Genomic DNA, 19,770 nt, shown 5'->3' with positions numbered 1-19,770 from the left:
ATTAAACATGGAGGAGTGGATTTAGGCACTGCAACAGCTGGTGCAGAATAACAGTCTGTCCTCAAACAACTCAAGGATCCAGAGAGGCAGATATATAGTTCTCTCCACCACGCTGAACACTCACCTTCTCCAGGGATAGAATCTGTTGCCTCTGCCTGTCGTCTAGTGCGTGGGTCTTGTTCTGGAGGGCCCCGCGTTCCTCCTCTAGACGGACCACCTTGTCCTTCAGACGAGACTTCTCAGACTCCAGGTCCCGGATGGCTGCCTCGTGGGTCATCTGAGTGGCCTGCAGGCTGCCAATGTGACCTGGCAAGGAGGGAGATGGAGAGAGAGGGAGAATGAGAAACAGTCCAGCCAGACAGTGTTATTATACTGTACAAAAAATATAGACGCAACATGAAACAATTTCAAAGATTTCACTGAGTTACAGTTCATATGAGTCAAATGAAATGAATTCATTAGGCCCTAAAATATGGATTTCACATGAATGGGAATACAGATATGCATCTGTTGGTCACAGATACCTTAAAAAAAAAATGGGCCTCACAATGGGCCTCAGGACCTCGTCATGGTAATTTTGTGCATTCAAATTGCCATTGATAAAATGTAATTGTGTTCGTTGTCCGTAGCTTACACCTGCCCATACCACAACGTATTTTATGTTTATTTTATGTTTATATATATATATATTTTTGTACATTTTCGTAATATCCAAATCAAATCAAATTTTATTAGACACATGCGCCAAATACAACAGGTGTAGTAGACCTTAGTGAAATGCTTACTTACGAGCCCCTAACCAACAATATAGTTTAAAAAAATAAGGAGCAGCAGTAAAATAACAATAGCGAGATTAAAAGGGGGGGGGGGGGCAATGCAAATAGTCTGGGTAGCCATTTGATTAGGTGTTCAGGAGTCATGTCTTGGGGGTAGAAGCGGTTTAGAAGCCTCTTGGTCCCACTTGCCATGCGGTAGTAGAGAGAACAGTCTATGACTTGGGTGGCTGGAGTCTTTGACAATTTTTAGGGCCTTCCTCTGACACCGACTGGTATAGAGGTCCTGGATGGCAGGAAGCTTGGTCCCAGTGATGTACTGGGCCATATGCACTACCCTCTGTAGTGCCTTGCGGTCGGAGGCCAAGCAGTTGCCATACCAGGCAGTGATGCAACCAGTCGATGGTGCAGCAGTAGAACCTTTTGAGGATCTGAGGACCCATGCCAAATATTTTCCGTCTCCTGAGGGGGAATAGGTTTTGTCGTTGCCCTCTTCATGACTGTCTTGGTGTGCATGGACCATGTTAGTCTGTTGGTGATGTGGACACCAAGGAACTTAAAGCTCTCAACCTGCTCCACTGCAAACCCGTCGATGAGAATAGGGGCGTGCTCGGTCCTCTTTTTCCTGTTGTCCACAATCATCTCCTTTGTCTTGATCACGTTGAGGGAGAGGTTGTTGTCCTGGCACCACACAGCCAGGCCTCTGATCTCCTCCCTATAGGCTCTCTCATCATTGTCGGTGATCAGGCCTACCACTGTTGTGTTATCGGCAAACTTAATGATGGTGTTGGAGTCGTGCCTGGCCATGCAGTCATGAGTGAACAGGGAGTACAGGAGGGGACTGAGCAGGCACCCCTGAGGGGCCCCTGTGTTGGATGTGTTGTTATCTACCCTTACCACCTGGGGGCGGCCCGTCAGGAAGTCCAGGATCCAGTTGCAGAGGGAGGTGTTTAGTCCCAGGGTCCTTAGCTTATTGATGAGCTTTCAGGGCACTATGGTGTTGAACGTTGAGCTGTAGTCAATGAATAGCATTCTCACATAGGTGTTCCTTTTGTCCAGGTGGGAAAGGGCAGTGTGGAGTGCAATAGAGATTGCATCATCTCTGGGTCTTTTGGGGTGGTATGCAAATTGGAGTGGGTCTAGAGTTCCTGGGATAATGGTGTTGTTGTGAGCCATGACCAGCCTTTCGAAGCACTTCATGGCTACAGACGTGAGTGCTAGACATTTAGGCAGGTTACCTTAGTGTTCTTGGGCACAAGGACTATGGTGGTCTGCTTAAAACATGTTGGTATTACAGACTCGGACAGGGAAAGGTTGAAAATGTCAGTGAAGACACTTGCCAGTTGGTCAGCGCATGCTTGCAGTACACATCCTGGTAATCCGTCTGGCCCTGCGGCCTTGTGAATGTTGACCTGTTTAAAGGTCTTACTCACATCGGCTGCGGAGAGCGTGATCACAGTCTTCCAGAACAGCTGGTGCTCAGTTTCAGTGTTATTTGCCTCGAAGCGAGCATAAAAGTAGTTTAGCTCGTCTGGTAGGCTCGTACGCACTGGGCAGCTCTCGGCTGCCACATCCAATGAGCGTCAGAGCCCGTCTAGTACGATTCAATCTTAGTCCTGTAGTATTGACACTTTGCCTGTTTGATGGTTCATCGGAGGGCATATCGGGATTTCTTATAAGCTTCCGGGTTGGAGTCCAGCTCCTTGAAAGTGGCAGCTCTAGCCTTTAGCTCAGTGCGGATGTTGCCTGTAATCCACGGCTTCTGGTTGAGTACGGTCACTGTGGGGACGACGTCGTCGATGCACTTATTGATGAAGCCAATGACTGATGTGGTGTATTCCTCAATGCCATTGGAGGAATCCCGGAACATATTCCAGTCTGTACTAGCAAAACAGTCCTGTAGCTTAGCATCTGCTTCATCTGACCACTTTTTTATTGATCTAGTCACGGGTGCTTCCTGCCAAAATTTTTGCCTCTAAGCAGGAATCAGGAGGATAGAATTATGGTCAGATTTGCCAAATGGAGGGCCAGGGAGAGCTTTGTGTGCATCTTTGTGTGTGGAGTAAATCAAATCAAATCAAATCAAATGTATTTATATAGCCCTTCGTACATCAGCTGATATCTCAAAGTGCTGTACAGAAACCCAGCCTAAAACCCCAAACAGCAAGCAATGCAGGTGTAGAAGTACTGTAGTAAAGGTGGTCCAGAGTTGTTTTCCCCCTCTGGTTGCACATTTAACGTGCTAATAAAAATTTGGTCAAACGGATTTAAATTTCCCTGCATCAAAGTCCCCAGCTACTACGAGCGTCGCCTCTGGGTGAACGATTTCTTGTTTGCTTATGGCGGAATACAGCTCATTCAATGCTTAGTGCCAGCCTCTGACTGTGGTGGTACGTAAACAGCTACGAAAAATAGTTTATCATAAGATACTCTACCTCAGGCGAGCAATAGCTCGAGACTTCCTTAGATATCGTGCACCAGCTGTTATTTACAAAAATACATAGTCCACGTAGTTACAGTCTTGTCCCATCGCTGCAACTCCCGCACTGTTTCTTGACACACGGCTCGCTTAACCCGGAAGCCAGCCACACCAATGTGTCGGAGGAAACACCATACTGTACACCTGGTGACCCTGTCAGTATGCATGCGTCCGGCCCGCCACAGGAGTCGCTAGAGCGCGATGGGACAAGGACATCCCGGCCCGGCCAAACCCTCCCCTAACCCGGACGACGCTGGGCCAACTGTGCGTCGCCTCATGGGTCTCCCGGTCGCGTCCGGCTGTGACACAGCCTGGGATCGAACCCTTCAATATATTGGTGGGAATCATGTAGGACCAAGAGTGCAGTAGGCCACTATTCACTCGTGTTTTTCAGCTAGTGTAGTACTGTGGGTTGTAACAGAGAGAGCATGAAGGAGGAGAAGCAGGTGCATAGTCTGTCAGTAGGAGGAGGAAAATAAAAGAGAAGGAGGGAGAGAGAGAGTGCAGTAGGGTGTATACTGCCAGTAACAGAGGGAGGAGGGGGGAAAGAGAGACGAGGGGAAGAGAAGGAGAGTGCAGCGTTTACCGCTAGGGTTAAGAACTTTAATAGAGAGGAGGTGGGGAGGAGGGTGGCATGCTAACTCACTGGCTTTGAGGAGGATCTCTGTGGCCTGCTGCTGCACACGATCTCTGGTGGCCTCCAGCTCGCACTCAGCCTCCTTCTGTCGGATCTCCACGATCTCGGCATCCTGCGTCACCTCATCCAGCTGTTTGCTCAAGTCCTGGAGCACAGACACAGAGCACAGGTTAGCCTACACTACCGAGGCACAGACACACCTACTGTAGCACAGGGCCAACTCACTGTGTTCATTCACTCTCCCTAAACAATGATACAGTATATATGACTCACTCACTCATTCTCTCTAATTATCACTTAACTATCTCTCTTTCTTTCTCCTTCACTCTCTTTTTTAATTCCTGCATTTTCACTCTCTGTAAAGATGTAGAGAGAATAACCACTTTTCATTCTTAATTGGACAGCGTTTACAGCATAATGCATGTTGTCTACTGCTCTCAAGGACTCGTTACTTATGAAATAATACATCGGATTGGCCATGAAATAGGCACTTAGCTTTACATTTCCCATGGGAATAAAGCCCATTTGCAAGTGGTGTTCTAATAAATATCTTGACTCGTTTGGCAGATTTTTTTTTTTAAATCTGAAAAATCTGTATGGAGGAGTTGATGTCCTTTAAATGAATAGATTAAGGGACTACATTTCCTCAAGCAAGAAACTATTTCACTAACGGAATATCTGGGTGTTAACCACAGAAGTCTTGCCCAAAATCTATTTGATGATAAGTTGGAGTATCTTAAGAGCCAAATGTAGACTACTTTTACAGCCCGGCTTTCTTTCTCCAAATTGTCTGCCATTCACTAGGCCTAAATTACTGCATTCTTTGTCTGCATTCTTTGTAGAGGGACACAACATGTAGCTACAGTGAAATAAACATCTGGAAGTGAGTGAAACAGGGGGATGTATTTTGATTGTCTAGTATAGTATGATTTCCTATTCTGATTGGTCCGTGGGGTGTGATATTTCCCTGATGTGCAGGTGTGTGTGTAATGAGCTGTTTAGGGAAAGAGGACATGCTTTAATCGCTCTCTCATTTTGTTTTGTTTCTCTTAATGAAAAATGCAATTGTGGTGGCATGGCTGATATCATTGTGTCACACCTGCCTTCCTGATAAGCAGTAGGCACCCATCTCATACTAAACTGACTGGATGGGCTCCGGGGAGCTAGCCATTTAACACAGTCTGATAAATTAGCTAGCTAGACCCACCAATACATGTTACGGGGACTAGGTCTTTGGTTTACTGAAAGGGAATATCTATAGTAACCAGTATTATTAAATTACAATTAAATCATACTGGGATTTTTAGGATTATCACTCAGGTAATTGCCAAAATAAAGGAAACACTTCCTGTATGAATTAAGCAATTAAAATCACATCATGCTTAGGGTCAAGTGTAGAAAGTGTAGAAAGTTGCCCATTATTTTGGCTACCATGGCTAGAAGAGATCTCAGTGACTTTGAAAGAGGGGTTTCATAGGAGCATAGGGGGTTTAAAGAGCGTGTGTGTCTCAGTCAACAGAGCTCAACTTAACCGAATACTTATAGGACATTCTGGTGCGGCGCCTGAGACAGCGTTTTCCACCGCCATCTAGAAAACACCAAATGATGGAATTTCTTGTGGAAGAATGGAGTCGAATCCCTCCAACAGAGTTTCAGACACTTGTAGACTCTATGCCAAGGCGCATTGAAGCTGTTCTGGCAGCTTGTGGTGGCCCAATGCCCAATAAAGACACTATGTTGGTGTGTCCTTTATTTTGGCAGTTACCTGTATTAAATGCTTTCTGGGCTAAACGAAAGATTACCGTAATAATACAACATCAACGCTAGCTACATATCTTCTACTATGAAGTGGACATGTGTATCTCTTTAACTTGTTGAGGATAGGGGGCAGTATTTTCACTTTGGATGAATTGTGTGCCCATAGTGAACTGTATCCCACTCTGTCCTAGATTGCTAATATATGCATATTATTATTACTATTGGATAGAAAACACTCTGAAGTTTCTTACAATGTTTGAATTATGTCTGTGAGTATAACAGAACTCATAGGGCAGGCAATCTTCCAAACAAGAAGTGAAATTCTGAATGTGGGGCAACTTTGACGTTATCGCCCCCTCCTTTCCCAACAATATATGGATCTGGTAGCACTTCCTACGCCTTCCACTAGATGTCCTCATTCAGTAGAAAGTGGAATGGAGCATTTGCTGTGAACTTTGACTGAATGGGAGGGGAAATAGTCAGTGTCCCAACAGAATGCCATTTTCCTGTGGCGCATTTCTCTGTGGGTGCTACCGTGCTACCGTCGTTCCATTTGGCTCCAGCTGAAAATGTATGATCCGGTTGGAACGTTATTGGATATATATGATAATAACATCCTGAAGATTGATTCTCTACTTAGTTTGACCAGTTTATTCGACTTGGAATATATCTTTTGGAAGTTTTCATGCGAGTTATCCTGGACCAGCAGTCAGTTTTTGGGCACGTGAGCTGAAAGTTATAGCAAATGCAGCTACTTGGACACTAGTATTGGACATTATGGAACAAAACAACGATTTATTGTGGAACTAGGACTCCTTGCACTACATTCTGATGAAAGATCATCAAAGGTAAGGGAATATTTATGTTGTAATTTCGTATTTCTGTTGACTCTAACATGGCGGAGAAATACTTACGTCTGAGCGCCGTCTCAGATTATTGCAATGTTAGTCTTTTTCCGTAACGTTTAAAAAAAATCTGACACAGCGGTTGCATTAAGAACCAGTGTATCTTTAATTATATGTAGAACATGTATCTTTAGTCAAAGTTTATGATGAGTATTTCTGTTATCTGGCATAGCTTTCTATAATTCCTCCGGATATTTTGGAGGCAGTTCTGAACATGGCGTCAATGTAAACCGAGATTTGTGGATATAAATATGCATATTATCGAACAAAACATAAATGTATTGTGTAACATGTTATATGAGTGTCATCTGATGAAGATTTTCAAAAGGTTAGTGATTCATTTTATCTCTAATCCTGCTTTTGTGACTATCTTTGGCTGGAAAAAATGGCTGCGTTTTCCCTTTGATTTGGTGGTGGTCTAACATAAATATATGTTGTGTTTTCACTGTAAAACATTTTAAAAATCGGACATGATGGGTAGATGAACAAGATGTTTATCTTTCATTTGAGGTATTGGACTTGTTAATGTGTGAAAGTTAAATATTTCTAAAGAATTCCCTGTGCCACCTTTTCAGCTGAATGCCATAACAGGTTTTAAGACTAATAGCTTTGGGGCCTTTCATTGGGACATTTAAGCCACAGAGGGGTATCTCACCTTGATGTTGCTCTCGGTTGCAGTGAGCGAGGCCTGCAACTTATGGGACTTCTCCCTGTGTTCCCGCGCCTCCTCCTGCACCCTCTGCAGCTCGGTGCGCAGCTTCCCCAGGGTCTTCTGCAGCGCTGCCTCCTGCATGTGGAACTCCCTCCGCAGCTCCGCCTCAGTCTTCTTCCAGGCCTGCAGGTTGTCTGCGGTGAGCTGCTGCGTGCGCTTCATGGCCTCCAGCTCGCGCTCGTAGAAGGCCTGGGCCTTGTTGAGCTTGGCCTCATACTCCTCCACCAGCCTCTTCTTGTCCCCCTTCACCTCCTCCACGCGCTCCGACAGGGACTCCACCTCCGCCTTGTGCAGCTGGCCCAGTTTCTCCTGGTCCTTGCTGTGGTTCTGGTTCTGGCTCTGGTGGCTGCGGAGCAGCTCCGACACCTCCTGCCGATGGTTGGCCTTCAGCTCTTCCAGCACCAGCTTCTTCTCCTGCTCAAACTGTGCCTGTGCTGTGCCGAAGAAGCGCAGTTTCTCCTCGAACGAGCGCCGCATCTCCTCCACCTCGCGGGACATGGTGACAACACGCTGTGTGTGCTGCGCCTCGGTGCACAGTTGCATGTCCTCCACGCGCTGCCGGTAGGTCTCAAATTCGGCGAGGGCCTGGCGCTTCATGCGCTCATGCAGCTCCATGGACTCCTCCATGGACTGGATGCGCTGCTTCAGGTCCATCTCGTCACTGATCTTGCCCTTGTACTGCATGATCTTCTCCCGCGTCTCCGACAGGATCTGCTGCACCTCCTCCTCGTGCGCCTCTTTCAGTATCTGGATGGCCGCCTCGTGCTCGTCGTTCTTGGTGTTGAGGGCGTAGATCACCTGGGGAGGCAGGGAGAAAATTAGAATGGGAGACAGGGTAGAAAAAACGCATATCCAATGGCTTTGAACGGGTGCTTGAAGATGTCCCTCAGCAAAAACCTGTATGGTGACGTGTTAGCAGGCATCTCCGGATCAGGCGATAAAAGTAACCTTAATGTACATCAGCAAGAAAGTTCAAGCTTTATACGATGATATGATGGCATTGCCCTGAAAATAAAGGTTTATCATTACATTAACTGTCTGACAGCTGTCATAAAACACTTATGAGACGCATGATTGACAGTGGAGTGACTGGCTGACCTTTACTCCCCCAAAATTACTTCCAACTGAAAGCCCGGATAATCTGACTACAAAGTGATTTCGGGAGAAAATGAGTTTTACATTTACAGTTTAAGAGCCATGAGAAATGTCCCCTAATCTAATCCTCCCCCGACTGATCCAGGGTGTTTGCTCCGGCTGCTGCCCTACGGAATAAGGCTATTTGTTTTCTCACCAGATACACACATCCAATAATTCATCATGCTGAACAATTGAATAATCCTTGTTTACTTAGTACAAAAGCCTGTCATCACAATAAGATAGAAAAGAAACGAAAAATAAAATGCCCTTTTCTGAGATCCATATTTTGTACACCAGGGTGAAAACATGGGAAGGATTGTGAAGTTCTTAAATGTGTCGCCAACTTGCCAGTGTTTTTGATATGCAAAAATGTTTATAATATGTTGAAACAGACTTCTTTTGTTATCACTCTTAAGATGGTGTGTTACAGCTCTTCATCAAATGATAGTAAAAGCAACACATTGTACCCAACCGGGTAGGACAACATTTTTATCAAAGGTTTATTCAAGAAAATACAAAACCACCAGGGATTCCTGGCTTCCCATTGTAACCTCCCCTGCAATCTTTCAATCACATTCTCGTGTCTCAAAGGAGATAAGAGGCCTATGCAGCAGTATCTCAGCTCAATACCCATTATAGACCTTAGGCCTAATCATATCCATCCTCTAGATAAAATAATAATGTCCTCGTTGAAATGCATTTTAGGGGAATGAAAGGACCCCAGCTTGTGAAGTTCCTCACAAGCAATGAGGGGCTGCGTCAGAATTCATTTCCATAATTGTTTTGACAAATGATTAGGGGAGAAAGCTAAAAGTTCTGGGCCTATCTGGTGTTAGCGCGGCAATCTAGCCAGCCACATGTGAAGAGAGAGATAGAGGGAGAGATAAAGACGGAGGGAGTGAGAGAGAGAGAGATGGATGGATAGAGAGTGAGAGAGCGAGAGAGAGCGGTCTGCGGTCCCATGGTCTCAGCGGGTGAGATGGCTTTGGCAGAGAACCGTGACGTGGTGTCATCATTCCATAATGGATTCTCCCCTCCATTTGACCTGAGAGGAACCCAGGACTACCTCCCATATAGCCTCCATCAATTTTATCTCTCTCACGCAGCCAGGCACGGCTCAGCACCGTCAGCTCCTGCAGCAAGGACCCTACAGCCATTTAGTAGAGCCAAGGGCTTTGGAATGAGCTTACTCAGCATTCTTGCAGGATTCTCTTCCAAAAAGAGAGGGAGAGATGAACTGACTTAGGCGTATGTGTTCTGTTTTAAATAGAACGCAAACTAAATGCACTGACAAGAGTGAAACAAATCAACGTCAAAGTTCTGTATCGATTGCAGACTCATCAAAGTACTGCTGCTGCCTGTCTTTTTCTTTATCACGAGTCTAGCCGTTTCCCAAAACCCATATCCTCCTCCTTTAATTAAAAGGCTACCCTCTGCTCCTGAACCATTATGTTAGGCTCCGTGTGTTATTACCATCATCCATCCCCACCTCCCCAGGTGAGATCAATGTGTGGTCCTGCTGGCTGAGGTGTTCTCATAATGACAGTGACTGGGCTAATGAATAAGACGGCACTTAAAGAGCACAGAGCGGTACAGAATAGATTTCCGTACAACGCATTGTGTAGGCTGAATCTGTGATTGCAGATGGATGCATTCATCATTGACGGAGGAACCCAATATAACACTGGCTTCTTAGTAGTCAGCCTGAAACATGAGCTGAAAGCCCCAAGAGTGGGCCTAGACCTACTTACTGCTCGCTACGAATGTGTCTGCTAACTGTCTCCGTCTTAACACTAAGCTCCAGTAATTGCTTAAAGGTGAGCCTTGTTCATGTTCCCCAGAACGATTTGAGGAAGCTGAAGACAGAGAGGAAAGGGCGAACTCTTAGATCACAAAAGGGAAAAGACATCTCAACGCAACACTGGAGGCTCTGGGTTAAGTTTCCAGAGCGAACTACTCAGCATTGCCCATCTCGCACACTCTGGAATACAGAATTATGATACACAAAGGAGTATGGATCTGAATTATTGCCATAAATGAATGATGACCAGTAATCCCAGGTAGCAAGATGTAGATATGGAAGTGAACAGCGGGTGTCAAACTCAAAGCTCTCTGGTTGTGGATGTTAATCTTTGGGCTGAAGCCAGCATGTTCGGCACTTAAAGAGGCATCATCTGCCCCAAAAAGGGAGAGCTCAGCTCAGGTCTGAGAAATTCAATGCTTCTCCTCCTCTCCTGGCACTGGTGATTGAATCACTCCTACCCCCCAGTGCAGGGGTCATTACTAATGTCTGAACATCAGAAAATGAGACCTTGATGATAGCGATTATCACCTCCATTTGCAGAGGAGTGCGGAAGGGTAACATTATGTTCAGTACAATGGGACGCTCTGTAAACAGGGCCAAATTATACTGAACAAAAATATAAAACGCATCATGTAAAGTGTTGGTCACATGTTTCTTGAGCTGAAATGAAAGCACAAAAAGCTTATTTCTCTCAAATTTTGTGCACAAACTTATTTTTTTACATCCCTGACAGTGAGCATTTCTCCTTTGCTAATATTTTTGTTTATATTTTTGTTCAGTGTAGCTTTGAGCGGTTATATCTCAAAGGACAGCCCTGCAGAGTGCCTGTCCGCCATTAATGCCTCGGTCATGCCATTGACTGTATCCCACTATAATAGGATGCAGTTGCAGCCAATATAAAAGCTAATCTCGCTCATGTGACTTTAGAATATTTCCAGTTTTGTAAACTTAACTCCTAACTTGTATTCACTATTCAGTATTAGTTGGACTAAGTCACGTGCAAATATACCGCATCAACCACCTCAGAGGCTCTTTAAAGAAGTGAAGATGCTGATTCGCAAAGCTACTGAATATGCATTAAGTGTGGAAATGGATTTAATGAAGTCGAAAGATAGTGCTAATTAGAGTCATTATGGGCACAGTTTCCACTAAACTGCAAGGTGCACCTAAAATCCAGGAGGTAATTAAGGCAGATAAGGGGGTAGCACAGGGCCAGCTCTGTAAACTGTGCTTTGTTTCATACAGAGGGAACACTGACTGGAACTTTGCTATGCTGAGCAGATTCTCCAGCAGTGTGACACCAAAATTCCCCCACTGCAGCATTTACATGGCCTGATTGTGAATAAGTTTCTTTTAAATGCCTGACTTAGCAGTACATAATATATGATTTTTCTCCAAGGTCAAATTAAATGGAAGGGTTTGGCGTACCTTAAAGGTTGCTCAAATCGAATAGTTAGCCTAATTTCAGTTTATGTGACAAAACAAGCAGTGTAGAGAATCATTGCACCATCTAAACCGCTGTGAAATATATTTTCAATAACCAAAAATATTGCATTTTTAGCTACTTGAAGCTGGTGTACAAAACCATAAGTAAAAGATGCAAAAACTAAACTTAAGAGCGGGAAGCATAGAAATAGCCCACATAGACTTGCGTTCAATTAGAATGACAGATCTATAACTCACATTTCTATGTGAATTTGGTCAGGTCACCCAAAAGGTTACATGTTGCAGCTTTAAGCCTCTCATAGACAGAAGATTATGGTTTACGTTCATAGGCAGTAGTAGCTTAACGGTCTTTACACAAGTCATCGTGTGATCTTATCTAAGGCAGGTTTGATTGGCTGTGGCCCTTTATTAAATAATAGATGGGCATGTGAAGGGAGGCCTTCATGGGGTGCCTGCCATCTCTATCTAGAAGCGGGGCTGAGTATGAGAGTGGATGTTTATGTTCATCCTCCATTCTTTACTGGCCCATATCATAATCAGGGCTGTTACGGTGACCATATTACCGCCACACATTGGCGGTCTAACCATACTCTAGTCATGACTGCAGTCAAATTCCACATGACCATTTAGTCACGGTAACTAGGCTTCTCCAAAGCTGCGCTCAGATGCTTCTTTCGGTCATTAGTAGCTTACCAAACTTGCTAACTGCTAGTCACTAATGGCCTGCTCCTCAGCACTCTATTGTCCCTTTATTCACTCTGACATCAATGCAAATGTGATTTTTAAAAATCTAATCAAACACTTCATGAGAGCCCATGAACTCATGTTGTAAAACATTTCATTGGGCTATGCAATTGCGTGAGAAAACAGAGTGATGCCCGCTAATAAAAAGATGAGGATCCCATCACCCTTCTATAGGCTAGGCCTACTATATTTATTTCTCAACTTTCCTAATATGAAGAACATTGCTTCTCTTTACAACAGGAGTATCGCCTACCTGGCTCGCATGAAAATAACCCACAGGAAAATCGTCCTCCATTCACTATTCAAGTGCATAGGCTACATGTATTTGTCCCCCTGCCCCTGTTCCGACAAGTGCATGATAACAGTCGACTCTAAATCCTAACTAATTTCACACATATATTATTTAGTATATGTAAAGACAAGATTAAATTAAGAATAGTCTGATGGGTGACAATATATCACTTGTGAATGATGTATTATCACTTGTGAATGATGTATTATCACTTGTGAATGATGTATTATCACTTGTGAATGATGACCAGAGTTTTCAATAAGACAAGAAACAGAGCAGTACTTTTGGTTGTTGTGACTTTTTCAAATCATAGTCGCACACCTCATGTAGCCTAGGCCTATATGTTCCAATGAGGTTTGTATCATAACTAATGTGGCCAAATAACTCCAAACATAGCCTAACGTGGTGTAGTCTAACTGGCCTAAATAGGTGGAAGGTGAGTTTCAAGTTTGGGGGAGATCATTTTCAACATGATAATTCCCCTTTATAATAAAGCATTACTTGAATAATAGCATTTGCAGACATGTAAGATAGCCTACTGTCACGACGTGGCCCTATGGTGGTGTATATCGTGGCTTCCCCCCTCTCTCACTCTCCCCACTACAGGTTTTATGACTTTAAGGCAGGTCATAAATACCTGGTAGAAACTGCCAATCAGTACTGAGGGAGAGAGTCTACCAGAACAAAGCGCTTCACTTTGTCCAAAACTCCTAATCCCCAAAATGGGAAAACAAAAACAATATTTATATTTTTGAGAATGCAGGTATGGTCCGTGGACACTTAAGGAACAGTCATGACGAGTGTGTTTCATTTGGTGATCTCATGAAGGACAGGAAACATGCTAAGTAGTTACAAGGTGGCTAATTAGTGAAAATGCTAAAGTTATCAATGATGACATTCATGACACCCATCCTTCCCAACCAACCTCCCTTCTATCTCCCTCCTATCATTTCTGTCTTAAGTAACCTACGGTCTTTATCTGTGATTGAAATGCACTGTATACAAAATCGTTTATTGCACATGAAAAAATATACTTTTTTGTGTGCCTGTCACAAATTTCCAATAAGCAATTTGTGTCTATTTCACAATAATCTGTGATGCTGGGTTGCTAATAATATAACTCAATCACTGTTAAAAAAAAAAAGTTCAATGCATGGCTAAGTGGGTACAGTGTAGAGTAAGCCTAGGCTATATCAGATACATTTATTTTTTCTTTGCATAAAATGTGGCCTTTTATAAACACATTTAATGCAATTCGACTAAACTTTATTTATGACTGGAGCATCTTAGTGGGGCAAAGTCCAAAAAATGTTTTTAGATGCATGCCACTACACAACACTATACAACACTAAACAATACATGCACTATTGCACTATGATGGTAACAAACAGTGCCCACAAACTGTTAGGGCCTACACAAAGCTGTCCAACAGCTTTCTTTTCAGCACCATGGAGTGAATCCTTACCTCCACTCTGATAGCAAAACAGTTAATTCAGCTTCATTTAATGCCTTTTTAAAAAACCTAGCTGATATGACTGACTTGCTTAAACAAATGTGGTTTCTACTGACATCTGAGATGTTCAAACTATGGCATAACAGAATTATGAGCGGATAAGACGCAATCCGTAATTCGATTAAGACATTAATGAGCGAGCTAAAACGGACATAGTCAATATAACTATTGTTTAGCACTTTTGAAATGTACAGCAACAGAATTCAGAACATGGGCTGTGCTTACAGTATTCTCCCTGTACACCAAGTCAGAAACGTAGGATAAATAAAGGGGCAATGAAAGCTCTTACAATATTTGACGAGGACATTTCTCTAAAACAGACTATAGGCTACATGTGCACCACTAAGTCAGAACAGTAGACTAAGTTATGAGGGGGAAAGTGACAAAATTATTAGGGTGAGGCACATGAGCTACTAACAGCTTACTACACAACATACACTTAGTATTACCTTTTTAGCTACAGTATGCATATCTCCCTGGCAAATTACATATTTTATGCAGCAGCATACAGTACATTTTTGGACTCACCTTGTTGTGCTGTAATCACTTGAACTGGAAGGTGGCGCAGCAGTCCTTGTGGGCATATTTTGTCATCAAACTTTGTCACCAAAGTCTGGCATTCTCTGGTTTTATGGTGCTTTCAAGACAACTGGGAACGGTGGTCTTCAGGTCGGAGGTCTAGAAAGAGGCGACTTGGAATTCCGAGTTGGATGGCTGTTCAAAACTTATTTTACCAGTCGGAGCTCGTTTTTTTCAGAGTTCCCAGTTGTCTTGAAATCATTGAAGTCTGAGATTTCTCAGTTCAGAGTTTCCAGTTGTTTTGAACATAGCAGAAGTCATGCTGGATTGACAGTGTGGCCAATGTATTCAGCATTTTCTGGCCCATAGTGTTGCATATGAATGTTTATCCTTTTAAGCTTGGCAAAGAGACCCTTAAACCCAGACTTGGACCACACACCCACTCCACTGAATAACAGGCTAGTTATTGCTTTGCAACGCTTGCAGTTAGCCACTGATTCCTCCCAAACCACTCATTGTTGAATTTGCAACTTCCAACTTGTTGTGTAATGTTTATCTCCAATGGCCGATGAGCACCAATACACTTTATCTATCATTTCTCTTCATATGACAAGGTTTGAAAAGGATTTTCCAGTAGATTGTCAACGTGATTCATGATGATGACTACTTGTCTAGCTTTCTAGCTAAGATTTTGAAAGTATGATGTTGACATGATCAGTCCAATCAAAGCTACGATAGATATAATGTGATTTGACGTCCTTTTATCTGTGGCCAATGACCTTGAGCCTTCTTGGATGGGCACTTCTAATGTAAATCTATGGCAGCACCCAAGGGGCTTGAATTTCCGAGCTCTCCCCATAGATTCTGCGATGACGTTGTGTCCCCATGAGTGACAGAACATTGAGCCAATCATGGTGCAACTAGATAACATTACCAACCCCTATGCTCTGTATTTTCTGCTGGCTGCCCCACCACCACAGAAAGCACTGAGCCAGGCTTAACAGGTGGGGCTCTGTTCTGAATGACGGGTCGCCACTGGACTGGAGACATTAGTAGAATATTTTTTAATAGGCCAAATTAAAGGACATGCTACCTTGTCCTGGACCTGCTGTTTTCCTATCCCTCTCGCGCTCCCTCCCTCCATCTCACCCTCCCTCCTGCACCTGCTGTCTTGACCTCTGAATGCTCGGCTTTGAAAAGCCAACTAACATTTACTCCTGAGGTGCTGACCTGTTGCACCCTCTACAAGCACTGTGATTATTATTGGACCCTGCTGGTCATCTATGAACATTTGAACATCTGGCCTTAATGGCCATGTACTCTTATAATCTCCACCCGGCACAGCCAGAAGAGGACTGGCCACCCTTCAGAGCCTGGTTCCTCTCTAGGTTTCTTCCTAGGTTCCTGCCTTTCTAGGGAGTTTGTCCTAGCCATTGTGCTTCTACATCTGCAATGCTTGCTGTTTGGGATTTTAGGCTGGGTTTCTGCATTTGTTTTTCTTAAATATTGCGATATGCCTGGCTTGGCCTCTACTTTTCACAGACAGCCGCATCTCAACAATAATCTGCCCAAAATGTGCGGTGCCTTTTTGCGATTAAAAATAATCAGCAGCTTATTGCTTTTTAAGAAGCTAAATATCCTCTGTGGCCAAATCATTTTGAATTAATGAATTTATTGCTGTATAGACAAGAGTAGTCTTATTAGGCTATATAATTATGTCTTTTAAATTTACTTTAGGACAAGCTTAGCTTCCCCTATCCTTATGGATGCGCCACCTATGCTTGCACAATAAAAATGTTACTGCACGTAACCTCCATTCATTCACTAGTCGAGTGCAGGCTACGGATGACATGTTTTGTTTTGTAAACCATTCTAATCCAAAATAATTCCACACATATATTAGTAGCCTATATGCAAAGATCAGATTAAATTAAGAATAGGCTGATGGGTGAGAATATTATCAAGTGCTTGTCAAATTGTGAATGAGAGACTGATGAAGTGTGCGCAGCCTGCACAAGCAACTAAGCAGAGCTCATGCCTTAGCGTACATGCAACTTTTTTCAAATCATCATTAGAGTCCAATCATGCAGCCTTAGAATGTGTACAAAATCACAACATACAGCCTAACGCTTGTATCACAACTAAAATTGCATAAATAACTCTAAATGAAGCATATAGGAGGACCTGTTTCTTTGTTAACCTGTCAACACAGAAGCCGACTGTGTTCACTTCCTCAGAAATCGTTTGGAGAAAACATCCTTTCCATTTTATTCAGCTATGTATTGTAATCTTCATACTACAAAATAATATAAAATAATGCCACGCAATTCTAAGCAAATCTTGTCTGCTAAATGAACTAGTGTAGCCCACAGCCATATATCATAGCCAGATCAGGGCCTTAAAAAAATGAAAATAATAATCATATGAAAAAAGTACATTTGAGATAATTAAAACGTATGCACTCACTACTGTAAGTCGCTTTGGATAAGAGCGTCTGCTAAATTACTCAAATGTAAAATGTAAATAAGGACAACTCAGAGTATGCTATTCTGTTTCATAGAGACATATAATGTAGCATATGGTCTTCTTCTAATAGAAACTAGAGACTCGCACTCACTGATGCTGTTGTGTCTGTGTTCATCTCTCTGTTCTGTTGCGTAACTGTATTGGTGCCTTCTTAATTATTGGGATGGATGGGTTTTTCACACCTTCGCTAAAGTGATGAATGTTTCACACGGCTCTCTAATCTGCATTATTCATTTACAATTCTTAGCCTAATCACGATGCACTGCACTGTAGGCCGAGATTAGAAGTGTGAACTTTCCTATCAGTATAGCATGGAAATGTAGCCTTATTAATATTACATAGCAACACATTTGAATTACAGCTGGGACCAATGGCGAAGGTCACAGGAAGTGATGTACTCCACTTGCCATCAGACAGGAATTGCACATGTTAATAAATGGTGGAATGGTTGCCTGTAGTGAGTGGGCACAAAACAAATGAGTCATGCACCAATTTGTCTCTGATTCATCTAACTACCTTGAAAGCCTTACTGAATGAGATCTTACTCCACAGCACTTTCCTCCTTCAGAAATGTAACGGTTGATTAGGATCATTAAATCACATTCCTCTCATTTCAATATTGTAAAATAGCCCCCCCCCCTTCAAACAGCATTGTCCGTTGTCCCTGAACAACATCTTCCTCAGATACGGAAGCCAAAGAAACTAGAGGACCCGTGCCAACCTCTGGGATACCACCTGATAAATATCTAATACTGTATACTAGGCCACAGCGCTGGGGGTGGTGAGAAAAGCCTTGATTGTTGTGGTTCCCCTCTTCCTTAGCAGGCCTTGACAGGTTAAGGCTATGCGTACCAGGGGGGTTTCGTGCCTGCTGATGGAAGGCATGGTTTCCAGGCCCCTGATGTCACCCAACATGGGCAGCGACCTCGGTATGGGATCAATAAGTATTTGCTGGGAAGGAACAGTATAAACATCATCAGTCTGAGAATAGTTCTAGGGCTGGGGCCTACTACATCTTGCCAGCCACTCAAATTTCTAGGAAATGTTATAGCGTTTCAATTCAGATAACTTGGAATCCAGGTAGACACAGTATTGGTAAAAATATCAGTGTGTATGACTTGCTTTGTTCTAGAGCTGTTTGCCAAAGAAGTTGATGAGAACACTGACTGTGGCACCGTTGGAGCAGATGGAATATCAGTATGAAGGCTCATGTGATCACGTCTCCACACATGACTGGATGACACCTCAAACAACGCAAGAGGGCAACATGGTTTAAAGATCTGGAAGTTTTTTTAGACCATTTTTTGAGAGGCACAAAAAGTGATGGCATTTCCCTGTGGGGTTTCGGAGCATCCTTTTCAGAATGTATTGCAGCCAACTGCTATGGTTCATTTGTTGTGTGATCCATTGCCCTAGGGGAATACAGGCTGATCAGCAGGGGAAGAAGAACCACTTCTGTTACTGGAACCTCCTTTCTCCCCCTTATCCCAGGAACTAGCTAGAGACAGGAATGGAGTACTGGAGGACTTTGATTGGCCTTGCACTCAGTGCTCCATCAGCACAGGGACTAAAGTTTCTAAAGTCCCGCGTTGGAAGTGGTAATTGTAAGAGAGTGCTGAGGTGTGAAGCTTTCAGCCAGACTCGTAAGAAAAAAGAGACAACACTATTTAATAGGCTACATCTCATGGAAAAGGCCAAATGCTCAGACGGAGGTAAATGCCGATAGCTGAAAATGTTATCAGTGCGTCATTTGGCCCACCTCAAAAACGAACATTTGGCTCACAAGTTCTGCCCTGTGAGTGTAATCTACACACAGAGACGAATCCCCATGCAGGCAGGATATGATTTTTTAAAATCCCATACACACATGCATGCAGCCCCAATAATCCACTATTTGAAGATATAAATGGGATGTTTAAGGTTGGGGGATATATGTCACGGCACGTGCATTTATGGAATGAGAGCAGAGGCATCATATCTGACAGCCAATGAGCTTAAACTGAACTGGACTGTTGTGGAAATGAGAGGTATTACTGATATCATTTCCACACACTTGAGTTTGACACAATCAAACCCGATTCCTGTAGTCACGCAATCCTCACCTCCTTTGCAATAATTGAATGTTCTTGCTCATGTTGACTGCAGTAGAGCTGTCCAGGTTACATGATGTTCCTTGCAATATGGAATCCGATTGAATCCCGGCTGTCAGGGAGGTAAGCGCTCCTCCACCCCTCAGTTCCTGGAGTTGACATCAGTAGGCCTCTGTGGGGGGATGGCTAAAACAGGGAGGGATGTAAATCAAACTACCAGAGATGCCACAGTGTCTGTGACCCCGATATGACAGTCTGTCTGGCCACACTGTGACAGCTCAGTGCTGGGTCTACTTGGGCCAGAGACACCAGTGAATGGAGACCAGCTGGCCACTCAGTCAGACGGTCTGTCATCTCCATTTAGACATGTCCTCTATCTGACGTCTGTCTTGGTAGTGGGCAAAGAGACATCAGCTCTACCCACACAGCCACAGG

General features: G+C 43.6%; 1 protein-coding gene across 4 annotated transcripts in view; it reads right to left on the bottom strand.

The window, feature by feature from the left end:
- The window catches only part of LOC109866138 (protein FAM184A), a 153,000-nt gene that overhangs the window by 67,456 nt on the left and 65,774 nt on the right, over positions 1-19,770 (bottom strand). For all 4 annotated transcript variants that reach the window (XM_020454686.2, XM_020454685.2, XM_031800844.1 and 1 more), the window contains exons 3-5: positions 7,208-8,062; positions 3,899-4,034; positions 125-306 (exon numbers count right to left, since the gene is read on the bottom strand). In XM_020454686.2, coding sequence (XP_020310275.1) covers positions 125-306; positions 3,899-4,034; positions 7,208-8,062 — 1,173 coding nt within the window. The remainder of the gene's footprint in view (positions 1-124; positions 307-3,898; positions 4,035-7,207; positions 8,063-19,770) is intronic.

The sequence above is a fragment of the Oncorhynchus kisutch genome, linkage group LG21 (assembly GCF_002021735.2).
Source record: "Oncorhynchus kisutch isolate 150728-3 linkage group LG21, Okis_V2, whole genome shotgun sequence".
Lineage (NCBI taxonomy): Eukaryota > Metazoa > Chordata > Actinopteri > Salmoniformes > Salmonidae > Oncorhynchus > Oncorhynchus kisutch.
Note: the sequence above shows the minus strand (reverse complement) of the source record. Positions and strands in the feature narration are given on the sequence as shown.